We start from the raw sequence: 20722 nt of genomic DNA, 5'->3' as shown, positions 1-20722 counted from the left end.
CCCAAAAAACCCAAATTCACCCCAAAAAGCCCCAGAATCTCCCCCCAAAAAATCCCAAATTCCACCCGAAAAGTCCTCCCAAGAAATCCCCAAATCCTCCCAAAAACCCCCCAAGATCCCCCAAATCCCCCAAAATCTCCCCCAGCCCCAAATTTCCCTCCCCAATCAAATTTATTGAATTTCTAACTCCAAAATTTTCCTTAAAAACCCAAAATCCCCCCCAAAAAACCCAAATTCCTGCCCAAAACCCCCCAAAAAATCCCCAAATCCCCCTCAAAAAATCCCCAATTCCACCCCACCAAAAAAAACCCCCAAAATCCCCAATTCCACCCCAAAAAATACAAAACCCCTCCCACAAAATCCCCCCCCAAATCCACCCCAAAAATCCCAAATTTCACCCCAAAAAAGCCCAAATCTTGCCCAAAATGAAAGTTACTGAATTTTCAGGCGCTTCCCCTTTTTTGGGGCATTTTTGGGTTTTTTTGGGGGTTTCGGTTCTGGTTTTTTGGGGCCTCGTGGGGGGAGGGGAGAAATAAAAATAGAGCCGGAAATGGGGGGGGAGGGGCGGGGGGGGGGGAGGGGCTTTGGACGATCCCAAAAGAATTTTGGGGGTGGGGGGGGGATCCCAAAAATAATTGGGGAGGAAATTTTGGGGGAAATCCTGGGAAAATTGGGAATTCCAGGAAAATTTGGGGAGGGGGGACCCCAAAAATCCGGGGGGGGGGAGGGGGGGGGGGGGAATTTTGGGGGAATCCTGGAAAATTTGGGGGGTGGGGGAGGGGTCGGGGAATTTTTTTGGTTTTTTTTGGGAATTTTTTAGGGATTTTTTTGGGGGCGATATTTGGAATTTTTTGGTGATTTTTCTTTATTTTGGTGGGTTTTTTTTGAGAGGTTTTGGGGGAATTTGAGGAAATTTTGGGGGGATTTGGGGAATTTGGGGAGAGGGGATTTCTGGAGGGGTTTTGGACCCCCCCAAATCCCAGGACCCCCCAAAACCACGACCCCAGCCCCCAATTTTGGGGTCCCTCCCGTCTTTATTGGGGAGGGGGCGGCCCCCCCTCACTGCGGGGGCTCCCCGGGGTTTTTGGGGCGCTTTTGGGGTTTTTGGGGCCGGGGGGGTCCCCGTGTTTAGGACCCCTCCCCAAATTAACCCAACCCCCAAAAATCTTCCCCTCCCCAAAATCCAGGACCCCCAAAACCGGGACCCCCCCCCCAAATTAACCCAAATTCCCCCAAATCTCCCCCTCCCCCAATCCAGGACCCCCCAAAACGGGGACACCCCAAAACCCAGGACCCCCCACCCCAAATTAACCCAAATCCCCCAAATCTCCCCCTCCCCAAAATCCAGGACCCCCAAAATTGGGACCCCCCCACCCCAAATTAACCCAAATCCCCCCAAATCTCCCCCTCCTCCAATCCAAGACCCCCCCAAAAATGGGACCCCCCAGCCCAAATTAACCCAGCCCCCAAAAATCTCCCCCTCCCCAAAATCCAGGCCCCCCAAAACCGGGACCCCTCCTCAAATTTACCCAAATCCCCCCAAATCTCCCCCTCCCCCAATTCAGGACTCCCCCAAAATGGGACCTCTCCACCCCAAATTAACCCAAATCCCCCCAAATCTCCCCCTCCCCCCATTCAGGCCCCCCCAAAAACCGGGACACCCCAAAACCCAGAAGCCCCCACCCCAAATTAACCCAAATCTCCCCCTCCCCAAAATCCAAGACCCCCAAAAGTGGGACACCCCCTCCCCAAATTAACCCAAATCTCCCCAAATCTCCCCCTCCCCAAAATCCAGGACCCCCAAAACCGGGACCCCCCCACCCCAAATTAACCCAAATCCCCCCCAAATCTCCCCCTCCTCTAATCCAGGACCCCCACCCCAAATTAACCCAAATCCCCCCAGATCTCCCCCTCCCCCAATTCAGGACCCCCCAAAAACGGGGACACCCCAAAACCCAGAAGCCCCCACCCCAAATTAACCCAAATCCCCCAAATCTCCCCCTCCCCAATTCAGGAGCCCCAAAACCGGGACCCCCCCCAGCCCCAAATTTTGGGGTCCCTCCCGTCTTTATTGGGGAGGGGGTGGCCCCCCCCTCACTGCGGGGGCTCCCCGGGGTTTTTGGGGCGCTTTTGGGGTTTTTGGGGCCGGGGGGTCCCCGTGTTTAGGACCCCTCCCCAAATTAACCCAACCCCCAAAAATCTCCCCCTCCCCAAAACCGGGACCCCCCCAAAACCGGGACCCCCCACCCCAAATTAACCCAAATCTCCCCCTCCCCAAAATCCAGGACCCCCCCAAAAATGGGACCCCCCACCCCAAATTAACCCAAATCCCCCAAATCTCCCCCTCCCCCAATCCAAGACCCCCAAAACCGGGACCCCCCCACCCCAAATTAACCCAGCCCCCAAAAATCTCCCCCTCCCCAAAATCCAGGACCCCCAAAACCGGGACCCCTCCCTAAATTAACCCAAATCCCCCCTCCCCAACCCAGGACCCCCCAAAACCACGACCCCAGCCCCCAATTTTGGGGTCCCTCCCGTCTTTATTGACCCGAGGGCGGCCCCCCCTCACTGCGGGGGCTCCCCGGGGGTTTTTGGGGCGCTTTTGGGGGTTTTTGGGGATGGGGGGGTCCCCGTGTTTAGGACCCCTCCCCAAATTAACCCAACCCCCAAAAATCTCCCCCTCCCCAAAACCAGGACCCCCCCAAAATGGGCCCCCCCCTCCCCAAATTAACCCAAATCTCCCCCTCCCCAAAATCCAGGACCCCCAAAACCGGGACCCCCCACCCCAAATTTACCCAAATCCCCCCAAATCTCCCCCTCCCCCAATTCAGGACCCCCCAAAAACCGGGACACCCCCAAAACCCAGAAGCCCCCACCCCAAATTAACCCAAATCCCCCCAAATCTCCCCCTCCCCCAATCCAGGACCCCCCACCCCAAATCCCCCCCAAATTTCCCCCTCCCCAAAACCTGGGACCCCCTCCCCCCCCCAAAAAACCCAGGATCCCATTTGGGGGTCGGGGTCTCAATTTTGGGGGGGGGAGGGGGGTTTGAGAGATTTTGGGGGACCCCAAAAAATTCGGGGTAAAATTCGGGGGGAATTCTGGGAAATGTGGGGATTTGGGGGATTTCTGGGGACCCCAAAAAATTCTGGGGGGGGCTCAGTTTTGGGGGGATGCAGGAATTGTGGGGATCCCCAAAAATCTGGGGGAGGATCCCAAAAAATTTGGGAGGGGAAACCCAAAAACTTGGGGGGAAAAATTTGGGTTCCAGGAATTTTGGGCTTCCCAAAACCTGAAAAACACCGATTTTTTCCCCCCAAAAAACCCTCTGGAAAAGCAGAAAAATCCCTTTTTTTTCCCCCAAAAAAGCAGCCCTGGGGAGGTTTTTTGGGATTGGGGTGGTCCCGTTTATTTTTGGGAATTTTTGGGGGGATTTTGGGGGGATTTTGGGGGGATTTTGGGGTCCCTACTCGAGCTGGGGGGCCTCGCTGGGCTCCTCCTCGTCGAAATATCGATCCTCCAAATCCCGGGAAAGGATGTCCAGGTTGTCCAGCTCCGGGTTCTCGTCCACCTGGCTGAGATTTGGGGGGAATTCGGGGATTTTGGGGGATTTTTGGGGATTTTTGGGAATTTTTGGGGATTTTTTTGGGAATTTTTTGGGATTTTTTTGGCCGTTTTTAGTATTTTTTTCAATTTTTTGCTGATTTTTTAGGGGGTTTGGAAGGGTTTGTGGGGATTTTGTTGGGATTTGGGGAAGTTTGGGGAAAATTTGGGAATTTGGGGGATTTTTGGGAATTTTTGGGATTTTTTTGGGATTTTTTCGGGATTTTTTTGGCAGTTTTTAGGGTTTTTTTTCAAATTTTTGGTGATTATTTTGGAGATTTGGGGGAGTTTGGGGGGATTTTGTTGGGATTTGGGGAAGTTTGGGGGGAATTTAAAAATTTTGGGGAATTTTTGGGAATTTAGGGATTTTTTGGGATTTTTTTGGGATTTTTTTGGCAGTTTTTAGGGTTTTTTTTCAATTTTTTGGTGATTTTTTTGGGGATTTGGGGGAGTTTGGGGGGATTTTGTTGGGATTTGGGGAAGTTTGGGGAAAATTTGGGAATTTGGGAATGTTTTGGGAATTTTTGGGAATTTTTTGGGAATTTTTTGGGATTTTTTGGGATTTTTTTGGCCGTTTTTAGGGTTTTTTTTCAATTTTTTGCTGATTTTTTGGGGGTTGTTAAAGGGTTTGTGGGGATTTTGTTGGGATTTGGGGAAGTTTGGGGAAAATTTGGGAATTTGGGGGATTTTTGGGAATTTTTGGGAATTTTTTGGGATTTTTTTTGGCAGTTTTTAGGGGTTTTTTTCAAATTTTTGGTGATTATTTTGGAGATTTGGGGGAGTTTGGGGGGATTTTGTTGGGATTTGGGGAAGTTTGGGGGGAATTTGGGAATTTTGGGGATTTTTTGGGAATTTTGGGATTTTTTGGGATTTTTTTGGGATTTTTTTGGCAGTTTTTAGGGTTTTTTTTCAATTTTTTGCTGATTTTTTGGGGGTTGTTGAAGGGTTTGTGGGGATTTTGTTGGGATTTGGGGAAGTTTGGGGAAAATTTGGGAATTTGGGAATGTTTTGGGAATTTTTGGGAATTTTTTGGGAATTTTTTTGGGAATTTTTTGGGATTTTTTTGGCAATTTTTAGTATTTTTTTCAATTTTTTGGTGATTTTTGGGGGGATTTGGGGGAGTTTGTGGGGATTTTGTTGGGATTTGGGGAAGTTTGGGGGGAATTTGGGAATTTTGGGGATTTTTTGGGAATTCTGGGAATTTTTTGGGAATTTTTTTGGGATTTTTTGGGATTTTTTTGGCAATTATTAGTATTTTTTTTCAATTTTTTGGTGATTTTTTGGGGGGTTTGTGGGGATTTTGCTGGGACTTGGGGAAGTCTGGGGGGAATTTGGGAATTTTTGGGGAATTTTTTGGAATTTTTGGGAATTTTTTGGGAATTTTTAGGGGTTTTTTTGGGAATTTTTAGGGGTTTTTTTCCCCCTAATTTTGGCAATTTTGAGTGAATTTTTGGGGGTTTTTTGGAGTTAAAGGAGATTTTTGAGGGATTTTGGGGGAATTGGTTGGGAATTTGGGGGGATTGGAGGAATTTTTGGGCATTTTGGGGATTTTTTGGGGAATTTTGGAGTTGTGTTTTTTATTTTGAGGGATTTTTAGGGTTTTTTTGGGGAGGATTTGGGGTTTTTGGGGGGTTCTGCTCCCCCAAATCCCGGGAAAGGATGTCCAGGTTGTCCAGCTCCGGGTTCTCGTCCACCTGGCTGAGATTTGGGGGGAATTCGGGGATTTTGGGGAATTTTTGGGATTTTTTGGGATTTTTTTGGGATTTTTTTGGGAATTTTTTGGCCGTTTTTAGGATTTTTTTTTCAATTTTTTGCTGATTTTTTGGGGGGTTTGGAAGGGTTTGTGGGGATTTTGTTGGGATTTGGGGAAGTTTGGGGAAAATTTGGGAATTTTGGGGATTTTTTGGGAATTTTTGAGAATTTTTTGGGAATTTTTTGGGATTTTTTTGGCCGTTTTTAGGATTTTTTTTCAATTTTTTGGTGATTATTTTGGGGATTTGGGGGAGTTTGTGGGGATTTTGTTGGGATTTGGGGAAGTTTGGGGGGAATTTGGGAATTTTGGGGATTTTTTTGGAATTTTGGGAATTTTTGGGGATTTTTTTGGGATTTTTTTGGGATTTTTTTTTGCCATTTTTAGGATTTTTTTTCAATTTTTTGCTGATTTTTTGGGGGTTTTTGAAGGGTTTGTGGGGATTTTGTTGGGATTTGGGGAAGTTTGGGGAAAATTTGGGAATTTTTGGGGATTTTTGGGGAATTTTTGGGGATTTTTGTTAATTTTTTGGGATTTTTTTGGGAATTTTTAGGGGTTTTTTTTCCCCCTAATTTTGGCAATTTTGGGTGAATTTTTGGGGTTTTTTTGGAGTTAAAGGCGATTTTTGGAGGATTTTGGGGGGACTGGTTGGGAATTTGGGGGGATTGGAGGAATTTTGGGGAATTTTTTGGGGAATTTTTGGGTTGGTCTCTTTTGTATTTTTAGGGATTTCGGCTTTTTTATGGGATTTTGGGGCATTTCTGGGGGGTTTTTGGGGCTTTTTTATGGGATTTTGGGGCATTTCTGGGGGGTTTTTGGGGCTTTTTTATGGGATTTTGGGGCATTTCTGGGGGGGTTTTGGGGCTTTTTTATGGGATTTTGGGGCATTTCTGGGGGGTTTTTGGGGCTTTTTTATGGGATTTTGGGGCATTTCTGGGGGGGTTTTTGGGGCTTTTTTATGGGATTTTGGGGCATTTCTGGGGGGTTTTGGGGCTTTTTTATGGGATTTTGGGGCATTTCTGGGGGGTTTTGGGGCTTTTTTATGGGATTTTGGGCCATTTCTGGGGGGTTTTTGGGGCTTTTTTATGGGATTTTGGGGCATTTCTGGGGGGTTTTGGGGGCTTTTTTATGGGATTTTGGGGCATTTCCGGGGGGTTTTGGGGCTTTTTTATGGGATTTTGGGGCATTTCTGGGGGGTTTTTGGGGCTTTTTTATGGGATTTTGGGCCATTTCTGGGGGATTTTGGGGCTTTTTTATGGGATTTTGGGGCATTTCTGGGGGGTTTTGGGGCAGTTTTATCGGATTTTGATGGGTTTTGGGGCTTTTTTGTGGGGTTTTTTGGCATTTCTGTGAGGTTTTGTGGCATTTTTGTGGGGTTTTGATGAGTTTTTGGGGCACTTTTATGGGATTTTGAGGGGTTTTGGGGCTTTTTTGTGGGGTTTTGAGAGGTTTATTGTGGGATTTTGAGGGGTTTTGTGGGATTTTGAGGCTTTTTTGCCATTTCTGTGGGGTTTTGAGGGATTTTGTGGGGTTTTGTGGCATTTCTGTGGGGTTTTTGTGGGGTTTTGATGAATTTTTGGGGCATTTTTATGGGATTTTGAGGGGTTTTGGGGCGCTTTTGTGGGGTTTTGTGGCATTTTGGTGGGTTTTTGTGGGGTTTTGAGGGATTTTTGAGGCATTTTTGTGGGGTTTTGTGACATTTCTGTGGGGTTTTGAGGTTTTTTTTGGCAATTTTGTGGGGTTTTGAGAGGTTTTTTTTGGCAATTTTGTGGGGTTTTGGGGCAGTTTTATAGAGTTTTGAGAGGTTTTTGGGGCACTTTTGTGGGGTTTTGTGGCATTTCTGTGGGATTTTGAGAGGTTTTTTGTGGGATTTTGAGGGTTTTTGTGGGGTTTTGGGGCATTTCTGTGGGGATTTGTGGCATTTTTGTGGGGTTTTGAGGGTTTTTGTGACATTTCTGTGGGGTTTTGTGGGGTTTTTGTGGGATTTTGAGGGGTTTTGTGCCATTTCTGTGGGGTTTTGTGGGGTTTTTGGGCCAGTTTTATAGAGTTTTGAGGGGTTTTTGGGGCACTTTTGTGGGGTTTTTGTGGCATTTTTGAGGGGTTTTGTGGGGTTCTGTGGGGTTTTGTGGGGTTTTTGGGGCAGTTTTATAGAGTTTTGAGGGGGTTTTGGGGCACTTTTGTAGGGGTTTTGTGGCATTTTTGTGGGGTTTTGGGGGCATTTTTATAGGGTTTTGAGGGGTTTTTGGGGCACTTTTGTGGGGTTTTTGTGGCATTTCTGTGGGGTTTTGTGGGGTTTTGTGGGGTTTTTGGGGCAGTTTTATAGTTTAGAAGAGTTTTTGGGGCACTTTTGTAGGGTTTGTGTGGGGTTTTTCAGGCACTTTTGTAGGGGTTTTGTGGCATTTTTGAGGGGTTTTGAGGGTTTTTTTGTCATTTCTGTGGGGTTTTGAGGGGTTTTTGTGGGATTTTGAGGGGTTTTGTGCCAATTCTGTGGGGTTTTGTGGGGTTTTTGGGGCAGTTTTATAGAGTTTTGAGGGGCTTTTGGGGCACTTTTGTGGGGTTTTGTGACATTTCTGTGGGGTTTTGAGAGGTTTTTGAGGGGTTTTTTTGGCATTTCTGTGGGGTTTTGAGGGATTTCGTGCCATTTTTGTGGGGTTTTGAGGCAGTTTTGTGGGGTTTTGGGGCGTTTCTGTGGGATTTTGAGAGGTTTTTGTGGGATTTTGAGGGGGTTTTGTGGCATTTTTGTGGGATATTGTGGGGTTTTTGGGGCAATTTTATAGTTTTGCAGAGTTTTTGGGGCACTTTTGTAGGGTTTTTGGGGCATTTTTGAGGGGTTTTGTGGGGTTCTGTGGGGTTTTGTGACATTTCTGTGGGGTTTTGAGGGTTTTTTGTGGGATTTTGAGGGGTTTTGAGGGGTTTTGTGGGGTTTTGAGGGGTTTTGTGGCATTTTTGTGGGATATTGTGGGGTTTTTGGGGCAGTTTTATAGTTTAGAAGAGTTTTTGGGGCACTTTTGTAGGGGTTTTGTGGCATTTTTGAGGGGTTTTGAGGGTTTTTTGGCATTTCTGTGGGGTTTTGAGGGGTTTTTGTGGGATTTTGAGGGGTTTTGTGGCATTTCTGTGGGGTTTTGTGGCATTTCTGTGGGGTTTTGAGGGGTTTTGGTGGGGTTTTGGTGGGGTTTTGAGAGTTTTTGTGGCATTTCGTGCCATTTTTATGTGGTTTTGATGAATTTTTGGGGCATTTTTGTGGGGTTTTGAGGGGTTTTGTGGGATTTTGAGGCAATTTTGTGGGGTTTTGTGGCATTTTTGTGGGGTTTTCACGGGTTTTGAGGGTTTTTGTGGCATTTCTGTGGGGTTTTGAGGGGTTTTTGTGGGATTTTGAGGGGTTTTGTGGGTTTTTGCGGGGTTTTGAGGCAGCTTTGTGGGGTTTTGGGGCATTTCTGTCGGGTTTTGAGGCATTTTTGTGGGGTTTTGAGGGTTTTTTTGTCATTTCTGTGGGGTTTTGAGGGGTTTTTGTGGGATTTTGAGGGGTTTTGTGCCAATTCTGTGGGGTTTTGTGGGGTTTTTGGGGCAGTTTTATAGAGTTTTGAGGGGTTTTTGGGGCACTTTTGTAGGGGTTTTGTGGGGTTTCTGTGGGATTTTGAGAGGTTTTTTGTGGGATTTTGAGGGGTTTTGTGTGGTTTTGTGGCGTTTTTGTGGGGTTTTGAGGTTTTTTTGTCATTTCTGTGGGGTTTTGAGGGTTTTTGTGGCATTTCTGTGGGGTTTTGAGAGGTTTTTTGTCACGTTTTGAGGGTTTTTGTGGGGTTTTGGGGCATTTATGTGGGGTTTTGGGGCATTTTTGTGGGGTTTTGAGGTTTTTTTGTCATTTCTGTGGGGTTTTGTGGGGTTTTGTGGGGTTCTGTGCCATTTCTGTGGGGTACTGTGGGGTTTTTGGGGCAGTTTTATAGAGTTTTGAGGGGTTTTTGGGGCACTTTTTTAGGGTTTTTGTGGGGTTTTGAGGGTTTTTTTTGTCATTTCTGTGGGGTTTTGAGGGGTTTTTGTGGGATTTTGAGGGTTTTGTGGCATTTCTGTGGGGCTTTGTGGGGTTTTTGGGCCAGTTTTATAGAGTTTTGAGGGGTTCTGTGCCATTTCTGTGGGGTTTTTATGGCATTTCTGTGGGGTTTTGTGGGATTTTCGTTGGTTTCGGAGGGATTTTTTCCGGGTTTTTTTGGATTTTGGCTCTTTTGGGGCCGTTTTGGGCTCAGTTTTGGCAGTTTTGGGGCTCACCTGTAGTCGAAGTCGCTGTCCTGGCCCTCGAGGAAGCTCTGGTACATGCGGGAGGTGAATTCCAGGCGCAGCAATTCCCGCTCGGCCTCGTCCGGGATCCGCTCCTCATCCTCATCCTCATCCTCATCTTCCTCCTCCTCCTCTGCAGGGCAGGAATTCCCCAAATCCCAGAAAATAGAAAAGAAAATCCCCAGTAAGAGCCCGGAAAAATCCCAATGAAAGCCCTCAAAATCCTGAAAAATCAAAAAAAAAAACCAAGAAAATCCCCAAGTTCCCCAAAAAATCCCAATAAAATCCCCTATAAAATGTCAATAAAATAAAAAAAAATCCCAATCAAATCCCAATAAAATCCCCAGTAAGATCCCAATAAAATCCCAATAAAATTCCTTAAAATCCCAATGAAATCCCAATAAAATCCCTCAAAATCCCAATAAAAGCCCAATAAAATAAAAAAAATCCCAATCAAATCCCAATAAAATCCCTCAAAATCCCAATAAAATCCCTCAAAATCCCCCAAAATCCCAATAAAATCCCTTAAAATCCCAATAAAATCCCAATACAATCCCTCAAAAGCCCAATAAAATCCCTTAAAATCCCAATAAAATCCCTCAAAATCCCAATAAAATCCCAATAAAATCCCTTAAAATCCCAATAAAATCCCTCAAAATCCCCAAAACTAAAAAAAACCCAAGAAAATCCCTCAAAATCCACTCCAAACCGTCCAAAATCATCCCAAATCCCCCCAAAATCCCCCCAAATCCCCCCCAAACCATCTGAAATCCCCCCAAACCATCCCAAATCCCCCCAAAATCATCCCAAATCCCCTCAATCTTCCCCCAAACCCCCCAAATCCACTCCAAACGATCCCAAAATGCCCCAAATCCCCCCCAAATCACCCGAAATCCATTCCAACTATTCCCAAAATGCCCCAAAATGCCCCCAAAATCCCCTCAATCCACTCCAACCAATCCCCAAATGCCTCAAAATGCCCCAAAATCCCCCCAACCGATCCCAAAATGCCCGAAATACCCCAAATCCCCCCCAATCCACTCCAAGTGATCCCAAAATGCCCCAAAATGCCCCCAAATCCCCCCCAATCCACTCCAACCGATCCCAAAATGCCCCAAAATGTCCCAAAATGCCCCCAAACCCCCCCCAACCAATCCCAAAACCTCCCAAAATCCCCCCAAATTCACTCCAATCGATCCCAAAATGCCCCAAAATGCCCCCAAATCCCCCCCAACTGATGCCAAAATGCCCCAAATTCCCCCAAATCCCCCCCCAACCGATCCAAAATGCCCCCCAAATCCACTCTAACCAATCCCAAAACCGCCCAAAATCCCCCCAAATCCCCCCCAATCCACTCCAACCAATCCCAAAACCCCCCAAAAATCCTTCCAATCCCCCCCAACCGATCCCAAGACCCCCCAAAATCCCCCCAAATCCCCCCAATCCACTCCAAGTGATCCCCAAATGCCCCCAAATCCCCCCCAACCGATCCCAAAATGCCCCGAAATGCCCCCGAAATCCCCCCAAATCCCCCCCAGTCCACTCCAAGTGATCCCAAAGTGCCCCCAAATCCCCCCAAAATGCCCCCCAATCCCCCCCAATCGACTCCAAGAGATCCCAAAATGCCCCAAAATGCCCCCAAATCCCCCCCATCCACTCCAACCGATCCCAAAATGCCCCGAAATTCCCCCAAAATTCCCCCAAATCCCCCCCAATCCACTCCAACCGATCCCAAAATGCCCCAAAATGCCCCCAAAATCGCCCAAAATCCCCCCAAATCCGCTCCAACCGATCCCAAAATGCCCCAAAATGCCCCCAAATCCCCCAAATCCACTCTAACCAATCCCAAAATGCCCCAAAATCCCCCCAAATCCACTCCAAAACATCCCAAAATGCCCCCAAATGCCCCCAAATCCCCCCCAAATCCACTCCAAGTGATCCCAAAATGCCCCCAAATCCACTCCAACCAATCCCTAAACCCCCAAAATCCCCCCAATCCACTCCAACCAATCCCCAAATGCCCCAAAATGCCGCCAAATCCCCCCCAACCGATCCAAAATGCCCCAAAATCCCCCAAATCCCCCCCAATCCACTCCAAGTGATTCCAAAATGCCCCAAAATGCCCCGAAATTCCCCAAATCCACTCCAACCAATCCCAAAACGCCTCAAAATCCCCCAATCCACTCCAACCGATCCCCCCAAATGCCCCCAAATCCCCCCCCGATCCCAAATCCCCCCAAAATGCCCCCCAAATCCCCCCCAATCCACTCCAAGTGATCCAAAATGCCCCCAAATCCCCCCAATCCACTCCAACCAATCCCAAAACCCCCCAAATCCACTCCAAAACATCCCAAAATCCCCCCAAATCCCCCCCAATCCACTCCAACCGATCCCAAAATGCCCCAAAATGCCCCCAAATCCACTCCAACCAATCCCTAAACCCCCCAAAATCCCCCCAATCCACTCCAACCGATCCCAAAATGCCCCAAAATGCCCCCAAATCCACTCCAACCAATCCCTAAACCCCCCAAAATCCCCCCAATCCACTCCAAGTGATCCCAAAATGCCCCCAAATCCCCCCCAACCGATCCCAAAACCCCCAAAATCCCCCAAAATCCCCCCAATCCACTCCAAGCGATCCCCAAATGCCCCAAAATGCCCCCAAATCCCCCCCAACCGATCCCAAAATGCCCCCAAATCCCCCCCAATCCACTCCAACCAATCCCCAAATGCCCCCAAATGCCCCAAAACCCCCCAACCGATCCCAAAATGCCCCAAAACCCCCCAAAATGCCCCCAAATCCCCCCCAATCCACTCCAATTGATCCAAAATCCCCCAAAATGCCCCCCAATCCACTCCAACCAATCCCAAAACCCCCCCAAAATCCCCCCAAATTCCCCCCAATCCACTCCAACCGATCCCTAACCCCCCCAAAATCCCCCCAATCCACTCCAACCGATCCCAAATCCCGCCAAATGCCCCCAAATCCACTCCAAAACATCCCAAAATGCCCCCAAATCCACTCCAAAACATCCCAAAATGCCCCAAAATCCCCCCAAATCCACTCCAAGTGATCCCAAAACCCCCCCAATCCACTCCAACCGATCCCAAAATGCCCCCAAATCTCCCCCCAATCCACTCCAACCAATCCCCAAATGCCCCAAAATGCTGCCAAATCCCCCCCAACCGATCCCAAAATGCCCCAAAATCCCCCAAATCCCCCCAATCCACTCCAAGTGATCCCAAAATGCCCCAAAATGCCCCGAAATTCCCCCAAATCCACTCCAACCAATCCCAAAACCCCCCCAAAATCCCCCCAAATCCCCCCCAATCCACTCCAACCGATCCCAAAATGCCCCAAAATCCCCCCAAATCCCCCCCAATCCACTCCAAGTGATCCCAAAATGCCCCCAAATCCCCCCAATCCACTCCAACCAATCCCCAAACCCCCCAAATCCACTCCAAAACATCCCAAAATCCCCCCAAATCCCCCCCAATCCACTCCAACCAATCCCTAAACCCCCCAAAATCCCCCCATCCACTCCAACCGATCCCAAGATGCCCCAAAATCCCCCCAAATCCCCCCCAAATCCCCTCCAACCGATCCCAAAATACCCCCAAATCCCCCCCCAACCGATCCCAAAACCCCCCAAAATCCCCCAAATCTCCCCCAATCCACTCCAAGTGATCCCAAAATGCCCCAAAATGCCCCGAAATGCCCCGAAATGCCCCAAAATGCCCCAAACCTGGGCAGTCCCCGAGCGCCGCCTCCTGCAGGGAGCTCAGCAGCAGCTCCCAGGGCTTTTGGGGGGGGCCCCGGGGCGCTTTTGGGGGGGCCCGGGGCGCTTTTGGGGTCCCGGAATCTCCCGATGTAGTGGTGGAAGAGCCCCGGGGCCCGGAGCCGCATCTGCTCCTCGCTGAAATATTCACCCCCTAAAAACGGGGCAAAAACGGGGGGGGGGGAGCCCCAAAAACGGGGTTAAGGACCGCAAAAATGGGATTAAGGACCCCAAAAATGGGGTTGGGGGGCTCTAAAATGGGATTGGGGACCCCAAAAATGGGATTAAGGACCCCAAAAATGGGGTTGGGGGGCCTAAAATAGGGGTGGGGGACCCCAAAAATGGGGTTAGGGGGGCCTAAAATGGGGGTGGGAGGCCCAAAAATGGGGGTGGGGAGCCCAAAAATGGGATTAAGGACCCCAAAAACGGGGGTGGGGAGCCCCAAAAACGGGGTTAAGGACCCCAAAAATGGGGTTAGGGAGCCTAAAATGGGGGTGGGGACCCCAAAAACGGGATTGGGGGGGGGCCTAAAATGGGGTGGGGGGCCCAAAAATGGGGTTGGGGGGGCCTAAAATGGGGTGGGAGGCCCAAAAATGGGGGTGGGGAGCCCAAAAATGGGGTTGGGGACCCCAAAAATGGGATTGGGGGACCCCAAAAATGGGGTTGGGGGGGCCTAAAATGGGGTGGGAGGCCCAAAAATGGGGGTGGGGGAGCCCAAAAAGGGGGATGGGGACCCCAAAAATGGGATTGGGGACCCCAAAAATGGGGTTAGGGGGGCCTAAAATGGGGTGGGAGGCCCAAAAATGGTGGGGGGGGACCCCAAAAATGGGATTAGGGGGGCCTAAAATGGGGTGGGGGGCCCAAAAATGGGATTAAGGACCCCAAAAATGGGGTGGGGGAGCCTAAAATGGGATTGGGGACCCCAAAAATGGGGTTAAGGACCCCAAAAATGGGATTAGGGACCCTAAAAATGGGATTGGGGACCCCAAAAATGGGGTTAGGGGGCCTAAAATGGGATTGGGGACCCCAAAAATGGGATTAAGGACCCTAAAAATGGGGTTGGGGACCCCAAAAATGGGGTTGGGGGACCTAAAATGGGGGTAGGGGGGCCTAAAATGGGACTGGGGGGCCCAAAAATGGGGATGGGGACCCCAAAAATGGAGTCAGGGGACCCGAAAATGGGGATGGGGACCCCAAAAATGGAGTCAGGGGACCCGAAAATGGACTCGAGGAGGCCTAAAATGGGGTGGAGGACCCCAAAAATGGGGATGGGGACCCCAAAAATGGGGTTACAGACCCCAAAAATGGGATTAAGGACCCCAAAAATGGGGATAGGGACCCCAAAAATGGGAATAAGGACCCCAAAAATGGGGGTGGAGACCCAAAAATGGGGGACTTTTGTGCCCCCCAGTATTTTAGAGACCCCCCCTCAAATTTTGGAGACCCCCCCCCCAAATTTAGGGACACCCCTCCTCCAAAATTTACGGACCCTCCCCCCACAATTTTGGGTCCTTCTCCCCCCAATTTTGGGCTCTTTTCCCCCCAAATTTTGGGCCCCTCCCCCCCCAACTTTGGGCCCCTCTCCCCCCAAATTTTGGGTCCCTCCCTCCCCAATTTTGGCCTCTTTCCCCCCAATTTTGGGCTCTTTCCACCCCAAATTTTGGGCTCTTTTCCCCCCAGTTTTGGGCCCCTCCCCTTCCCAACTTAAGGACCCTCCCACCCCAATTTTGGGCCTCTCATCCCCAAATTGGGGCCCCTCCCCCCCAAATTCGGGTCCCCTCTCCCCCAAATTTTGGGCCCCTCCCCCCCAATTTTGGGCTCTTTCCACCCCCAATTTTGGGCTCTTTTCCCCCCAATTTCGGGGTTTTCCCTCCCCAATTTTGGGCTCTTTTCCCCCCAAATTTGGGCCCCTCCCCGCCCAAATTTGGGCTCCTCCCCCCCCTAATTTTGGGCTCTTTTCCCTCCCCAATCTTGGGCTCTTTTCCCCCCAGTTTTGGCCCCCTCCCCCACCAAATTTTGGGCCCCTCCCCCCCCAATTTTAGGCTCTTTTCCACCCCCAATTTTGGCCTCTTTCCCCCCAGTTTTGGGGTTTTCCCTCCCCAATTTTGGCCTCTTTTCCCCCCAATTTTGGCCCCCTCCTCCCCCATATTTTGGGCACCTCCCCCCCCAATTTTGGGCTCTTTTCCCCCCAATTTTGGCCCCCTCCTCCCCCAAATTTTGGGCCCCTCCCCCCCCAAATTTTGGGCTCTTTTCCCCCCAAATTTTGGTCCCCTCTCCCCCCACTTTTGGGTCCCTCTCCTCCCAATTTTGGGACCCTCCCCCCCAAATTTTGGGCCCCTCTCCCCCCCAAATTCGGGTCCCCTCTCCCCCCAAATTTTGGGCCCCTCCCCCCCCCCCAGTTTTGGGCTCTTTCCCATCCTCCAATTTTGGCCTCTTTCCCCCCAATTTTGGGCTCTTTCCACCCCCAATTTTGGGCTCTTTTCCCCCCAGATTTGGCCCCCTCCCCCCCCCATTTTGGACCCCTCCCCCCTCCCAATTTAGGGACCCTCCCACCCCCAATTTTGGGCCACTCACCCCCTAATTGGGCCACTCCCCCCCAAATTCGGGTCCCCTCTCTCCCCAAATTTTGGGCCCCTCCCCCCCAGTTTTGGGCTCTTTTCCACCCCCAATTTTGGCCTCTTTTCCCCCCCAATTTTGGGGTTTTCCCTCCCCAATTTTGGGCTCTTTTCCCCCCAAATTTGGGCCCCATCCCTCCCAAATTTGGCCCCCTCCTCCCCCAAATTTTGGCCTCTTTCCCCCCAATTTTGGGCTCTTTTCCCCCCAATTTTGGGCCCCTCCCTCCCCCCATTTTGGGCCCCTCCCCCCAAAATTTGGGCCCCTCTACCCCAATTTTTGGGCTCTTTTCCCCCCAATTTTGGGTTTTTCCCTCCCCATTTTTGGGCTCTTTTCTCCCCCCAATTTTAGGCCCCTCCGCCCCAAATTTGGGCCCCTCCCCCCCAATTTTGGGCCCCTCCCCCCAAATTTGGGTCCCCTCCCCCCCAATTTTGGGACCCTCTCCTCCCAATTTTGGGACCCTCTCCTCCCAATTTTGGGTCCCTCCCACCCAATTTTGGGCTCTTTTCCCCCCAATTTTGGCTTTCCCCCCCCCCCCCCAATTTTGGGCTCTTTTCCACCCCCAATTTTGGCCTCTTTTCCCCCCAATTTTGGGGTTTTCCCTCCCCAATTTTGGGCTCTTTTCCCCCCAAATTTGGGCCCCATCCCTCCCAAATTTGGCCCCCTCCTCCCCCAAATTTTGGCCTCTTTCCCCCCAATTTTGGGCTCTTTTCCCCCCAATTTTGGGCCCCTCCCTCCCCCCATTTTGGGCCCCTCCCCCCAAAATTTGGGCCCCTCTACCCCCAATTTTTGGGCTCTTTTCCCCCCCAATTTTGGGTTTTTCCCTCCCCATTTTTGGGCTCTTTTCTCCCCCCAATTTTAGGCCCCTCCCCCCCAATTTTGGGCCCCTCCCCCCAAATTTGGGTCCCCTCCCCCCCAATTTTGGGACCCTCTCCTCCCAATTTTGGGACCCTCTCCTCCCCAATTTTGGGTCCCTCCCACCCAATTTTGGGCTCTTTTCCCCCCAATTTTGGGCTTTCCCCCCCCCCCCCCCCAATTTTGGGCTCTTTTCCACCCCCAATTTTGGCCTCTTTCCCCCCAATTTTGGGGTTTTCCCTCCCCAATTTTGGGCTCTTTTCCCCCCAAATTTGGGCCCCATCCCTCCCAAATTTGGCCCCCTCCTCCCCCAAATTTTGGGCCCCTCCCCCCCCAATTTTGGGCTCTTCCCCCCCATTTTGGGCCCCTCCCTCCCCCCCATTTTGGGCCCGTCCCCCCAAAATATGGGCCCCTCTCCCCCAATTTTTGGGCTCTTTTCCCCCCAATTTTTGGGCTCTTTTCCCCCCAATTTTGGGTTTTTCCCCCCAATTTTGGTCCCCTCTCCCCCCACTTTTGGGTCCCTCTCCTCCCAATTTTGGGACCCTCCCCCCCAAATTTTGGGCCCCTCTCCCCCCAAATTCGGGTCCCCTCTCCCCCCAATTTTGGGCTCTTTTCCACCCCCAGTTTTGGGCTCTTTCCCCCCCAATTTTGGGCCCCTCCCCCCGAATTTTGGGCTCTTTCCCATCCCCCAATTTTGGCCTCTTTCCCATCTCCCAGTTTTGGGCTCTTTCCCCCCAAATTTGGGCCCCTCTCCCCCCCCCAATTTAAGGACCCTCACACCCCAATTTTGGCCCCTCCCCCCCAATTTTGGTCTCTTTCCCCCTCAAATTCTGGCCTCTTTCCCATCCCCCAATTTTGGCCTCTTTCCACCCCCAATTTTGGGCTTTTTTCCCCCAATTTTGGGCTCTCCCCCCCCAATTTTGGCCTCTTTCCCATCCCCCAATTTTGGCCTCTTCCCCCACAATTTTGGGCCCCTCTCCCCCCAGTTTTGGGCTCTTTTCCCCCCAAATTTGGGCCCCATCCCTCCCAAATTTGGCCATGTTGGGCTCTTTTCCCCCCAATTCTGGGCCCCTCCCCCCGCCAATTTTGGGCTCTTTTCCCCCAAAATTTGGGCCCCTCCCCCCCCCCATTTTGGGCTCTTTTCCCCCCAATTTTGGGCTCTTTCCCCCCAATTTTGGGCTCTTTTCCCCACCTTTGAGGAGCTCCCTGAGGGCGGCGAAGCGGCGATTCCGCAGCCGGGTGCGGGCGGGGGGGGTGGGGGCCCCCCTGGAAGGGTTTTGGGGACCCCCCCGGGGAAATTCGGCCTCTCCCCAAATTTTAGGGGCTTCCTCGAAGGATTTTGGGGAGGGTTCGGGAGTTTTGGGGGAGTTTGCGGCCATTGGGGGAGGGTCCCTAAATAAAAAAACGTGGGGGTTCTAAAATGGGGGGAGGTCCCTGAAAAAAGGGGGGGACACCCAAAAAATGGTGGAGGGAACCTAAAAAGGGTCGGGGGTCCCTAAAATGGGGTGAGGGGAACCCAAAAGGGGTGGGGGGGACCCCAAAATCCTAAAAAAAAAGAGGATGGGACTCCTGAGGGGAGCCCAAACCCCTCAGAAAATGGCGGGAGAGGAGGGGGGACCCAAATCCCTCAGGGGAGCCCAAATTCTCCCAAAATGGGAGGCTGGGAGCCCCAAAATCCTTCAGGGAGCCCCGAAATCTTCTCTGGGACCCCAAAAATCCTCCCCGGGACCCCAAAATCCTAAAAAAAAAGGGATGGGACTCCTGAGGGGAGCCCAAACCCCTCAGAAAATGGCGGGAGGGAAGGGGGAACCCAAAAACCTCAGGGGAGCCCAAATTCTCCCAAAATGGGAGGCTGGGAGCCCCAAAATCCTTCAGGGGGGCCCCGAAATCTTCTCTGGGACCCCAAAAATCCTCCCTGGGAGCCCAAAATCCTCCCCGGGACCCCCAAAATCCTAAAAAAAAAGGGATGGGACCCCTGAGGGGAGCCCAAACCCCTCAGAAAATGGCGGGAGGGAAGGGGGGACCCAAACCCCTCAGGGGAGCCCAAATTCTCCCAAAATGGGAGGCTGGGAGCCCCAAAATCCTTCAGGGGGCCCCGAAATCTCCTCTGGGACCCCAAAATTCCTCCCCGGGACCCCAAAATCCTCCCCGGGATCCCCAAAGGCCTCAGCAAAGCCTGAAGGCCCCAAGCCGCGACTCCCGGGCCGGGAGCGGCTCTTGGGACTCCAAAACCCCCCAGAACCCCACGGAGACCCCCGAAGTGTTCCAGAGACCCCAAAAATCCTCGCGGGACCCCAAAATCCCCGCCAGGACCCCCAAAACTTCCCCGCGGTTCCGCCCGGCCCCGTTTCGCTGCGACACCGCCGGTGCCTCACGCCGCGCGTCCGTCGTGTGGCGACGTCACTTCCGGGGAGGGAAACAAGAGCTTCGCCCGAAGGTTCCGGGGTGTTTTGGTTCCGCCCCTCCCATTCCCCCCCCCCCCCGGGGTCAAAGGTCACGGGAGCTCCCAAAAATCCCCAAATTTGTCCCAAAATTTGGGGAGGGAGGCGGGAATGGGGGGAGAGGGCGCGGTTTGTGGGTTGGAATTGGCTTTCCCCCCTTTTTCTTCCCCACCTGGAAAAAGCAGAGGCCAAAAACCTCAAAAAATCCCCAAAATTCCCCAAAAATTCCCCCAAAATTCCCCCAAAAATGGGAAAAAGGCGCCAAAAAAGGTGAAATCCCTGAAAAATGTGGAGGGGAGGGGGGAACACGAAGGGGAGAAGGAAGAAATGGGGGGAAAAAGGGGGGAAATGGTAAAAAGGGGGGAATGGGGGAAAAAGGGGAAAAATGGGAAAAATGGGGAAAAATGGGAAAAAATGGGGGGGAAAAGGGGAATGGAGCTGAAAAGGGAGGGGGGACACACAAAGGGGAACCAAAAATGGGGAGAAATGGGGAAAAAACAGGAAAAAAAAGGAAAAGAATGGGAAAAATGCAGAAAAAAAAGCAGGAAAAAAAGGAAAAATTGGGGAAAAAGGGAAGAAAAGGGGGAAATTTGGAAAAAATGGGAAAAACCCCAAAAAGGGAAAGGAGTTCAAACAGGAGGGGGAGGAACACAAAGGAGGGGATGAGGAGAGGCAGAAATGGGGGGAAATTGGGGAAAAATGGGGAAAAAATAAAAAAAAAAAGGGAAAAATCTCCAAAAAAAAGGGGAAAATCCCCCCAAAAAGGGGGAAAACTCCAAAAGGGGGAAAATCCAAAAAAAAAGGGGAAAATTCCCCCCAAAAAGGGGAAAATCCCCCCAAAAAAGGGGGAAAATCCAAAAAAAGGGGGAAAATCCAAAAAAAATGGAAAAATCCCAAAAAAAGGGGAAAAACTCCAAAAAAGGGGGAAAAAAATCCCCCCAAAAAGGGAAAAATCCCAAAAAAAGGGGAAAAAATCCCCCCCAAAAAGGGGGAAAAATCCCCAAAAAATGGGGGAAAAACTCCAAAAAAAAGGGGGAAAAATCCCCCCAAAAAAGGGGAAAAGCTTCAAAAAAAAGGGGGAAAAATCCCCAAAAAAAGGGAAAAACTCCAAAAAAAAGGGGAAAAATCCCCCAAAAAAGGGGAAAAAATCCAAAAAAAGGGGAAAAACTCTAAAAAAAAGGGAGAAAAATCCCAAAAAAAGGGGAAAAGCTCCAAAAAAAAAGGGAAAAATACCCAAAAAAAGAGGGAAAAATCTCAAAAAAAGGGGGAAAAACTCCAAAAAAGGGGAAAAATAAAAAAAAAGGGGGGAAAAACTCCAAAAAAAAGGGGGAAAAATCCCCCAAAAAAGAGGAAAAATCCCCCCAAAAAAGAGGGGAAAAATCCCCAAAAAAGGGGAAAAGCTCCAAAAAAAG

The 20722-nt window shown here is 50.5% G+C and overlaps 1 protein-coding gene across 1 annotated transcript; it reads right to left on the bottom strand.

The window, feature by feature from the left end:
• Positions 1-3382: 3382 nt before the first annotated feature.
• LOC138101277 (coiled-coil domain-containing protein 97-like) lies at positions 3383-19234 on the bottom strand. Its single transcript, XM_068999106.1, has 4 exons — positions 18062-19234; positions 13352-13555; positions 9614-9755; positions 3383-3575 (listed from the first exon to the last, which is right to left on the bottom strand). The coding sequence occupies exons 1-4, from the start codon at positions 18246-18248 to the stop codon at positions 3467-3469; spliced, it is 642 nt and encodes a 213-aa protein (XP_068855207.1). The 5' UTR covers positions 18249-19234; the 3' UTR covers positions 3383-3466.
• Between the last annotated feature and the right edge of the window lie 1488 nt (positions 19235-20722).

This window comes from Aphelocoma coerulescens, unplaced genomic scaffold (assembly GCF_041296385.1).
Source record: "Aphelocoma coerulescens isolate FSJ_1873_10779 unplaced genomic scaffold, UR_Acoe_1.0 HiC_scaffold_231, whole genome shotgun sequence".
Lineage (NCBI taxonomy): Eukaryota > Metazoa > Chordata > Aves > Passeriformes > Corvidae > Aphelocoma > Aphelocoma coerulescens.
This window is presented reverse-complemented; position numbering and strand designations above follow the sequence as displayed.

Coding starts and splice junctions, on each gene's coding strand:
- LOC138101277 (XM_068999106.1), bottom strand. CDS start 18,248: ATGGCCGCAAACTCCCCCAAAACTCCCGAACCCTCCCCAAAATCCTTC. Junction 13,556..18,061: donor CCTCAGGGAGCTCCTCAAAG/GTGGGGAAAAGA, acceptor CCCCGTTTTTAG/GGGGTGAATATTTCAGCGAG. Junction 9,756..13,351: donor CAGGTTTGGGGCATTTTGGG/GCATTTCGGGGC, acceptor CCTGCCCTGCAG/AGGAGGAGGAGGAAGATGAG.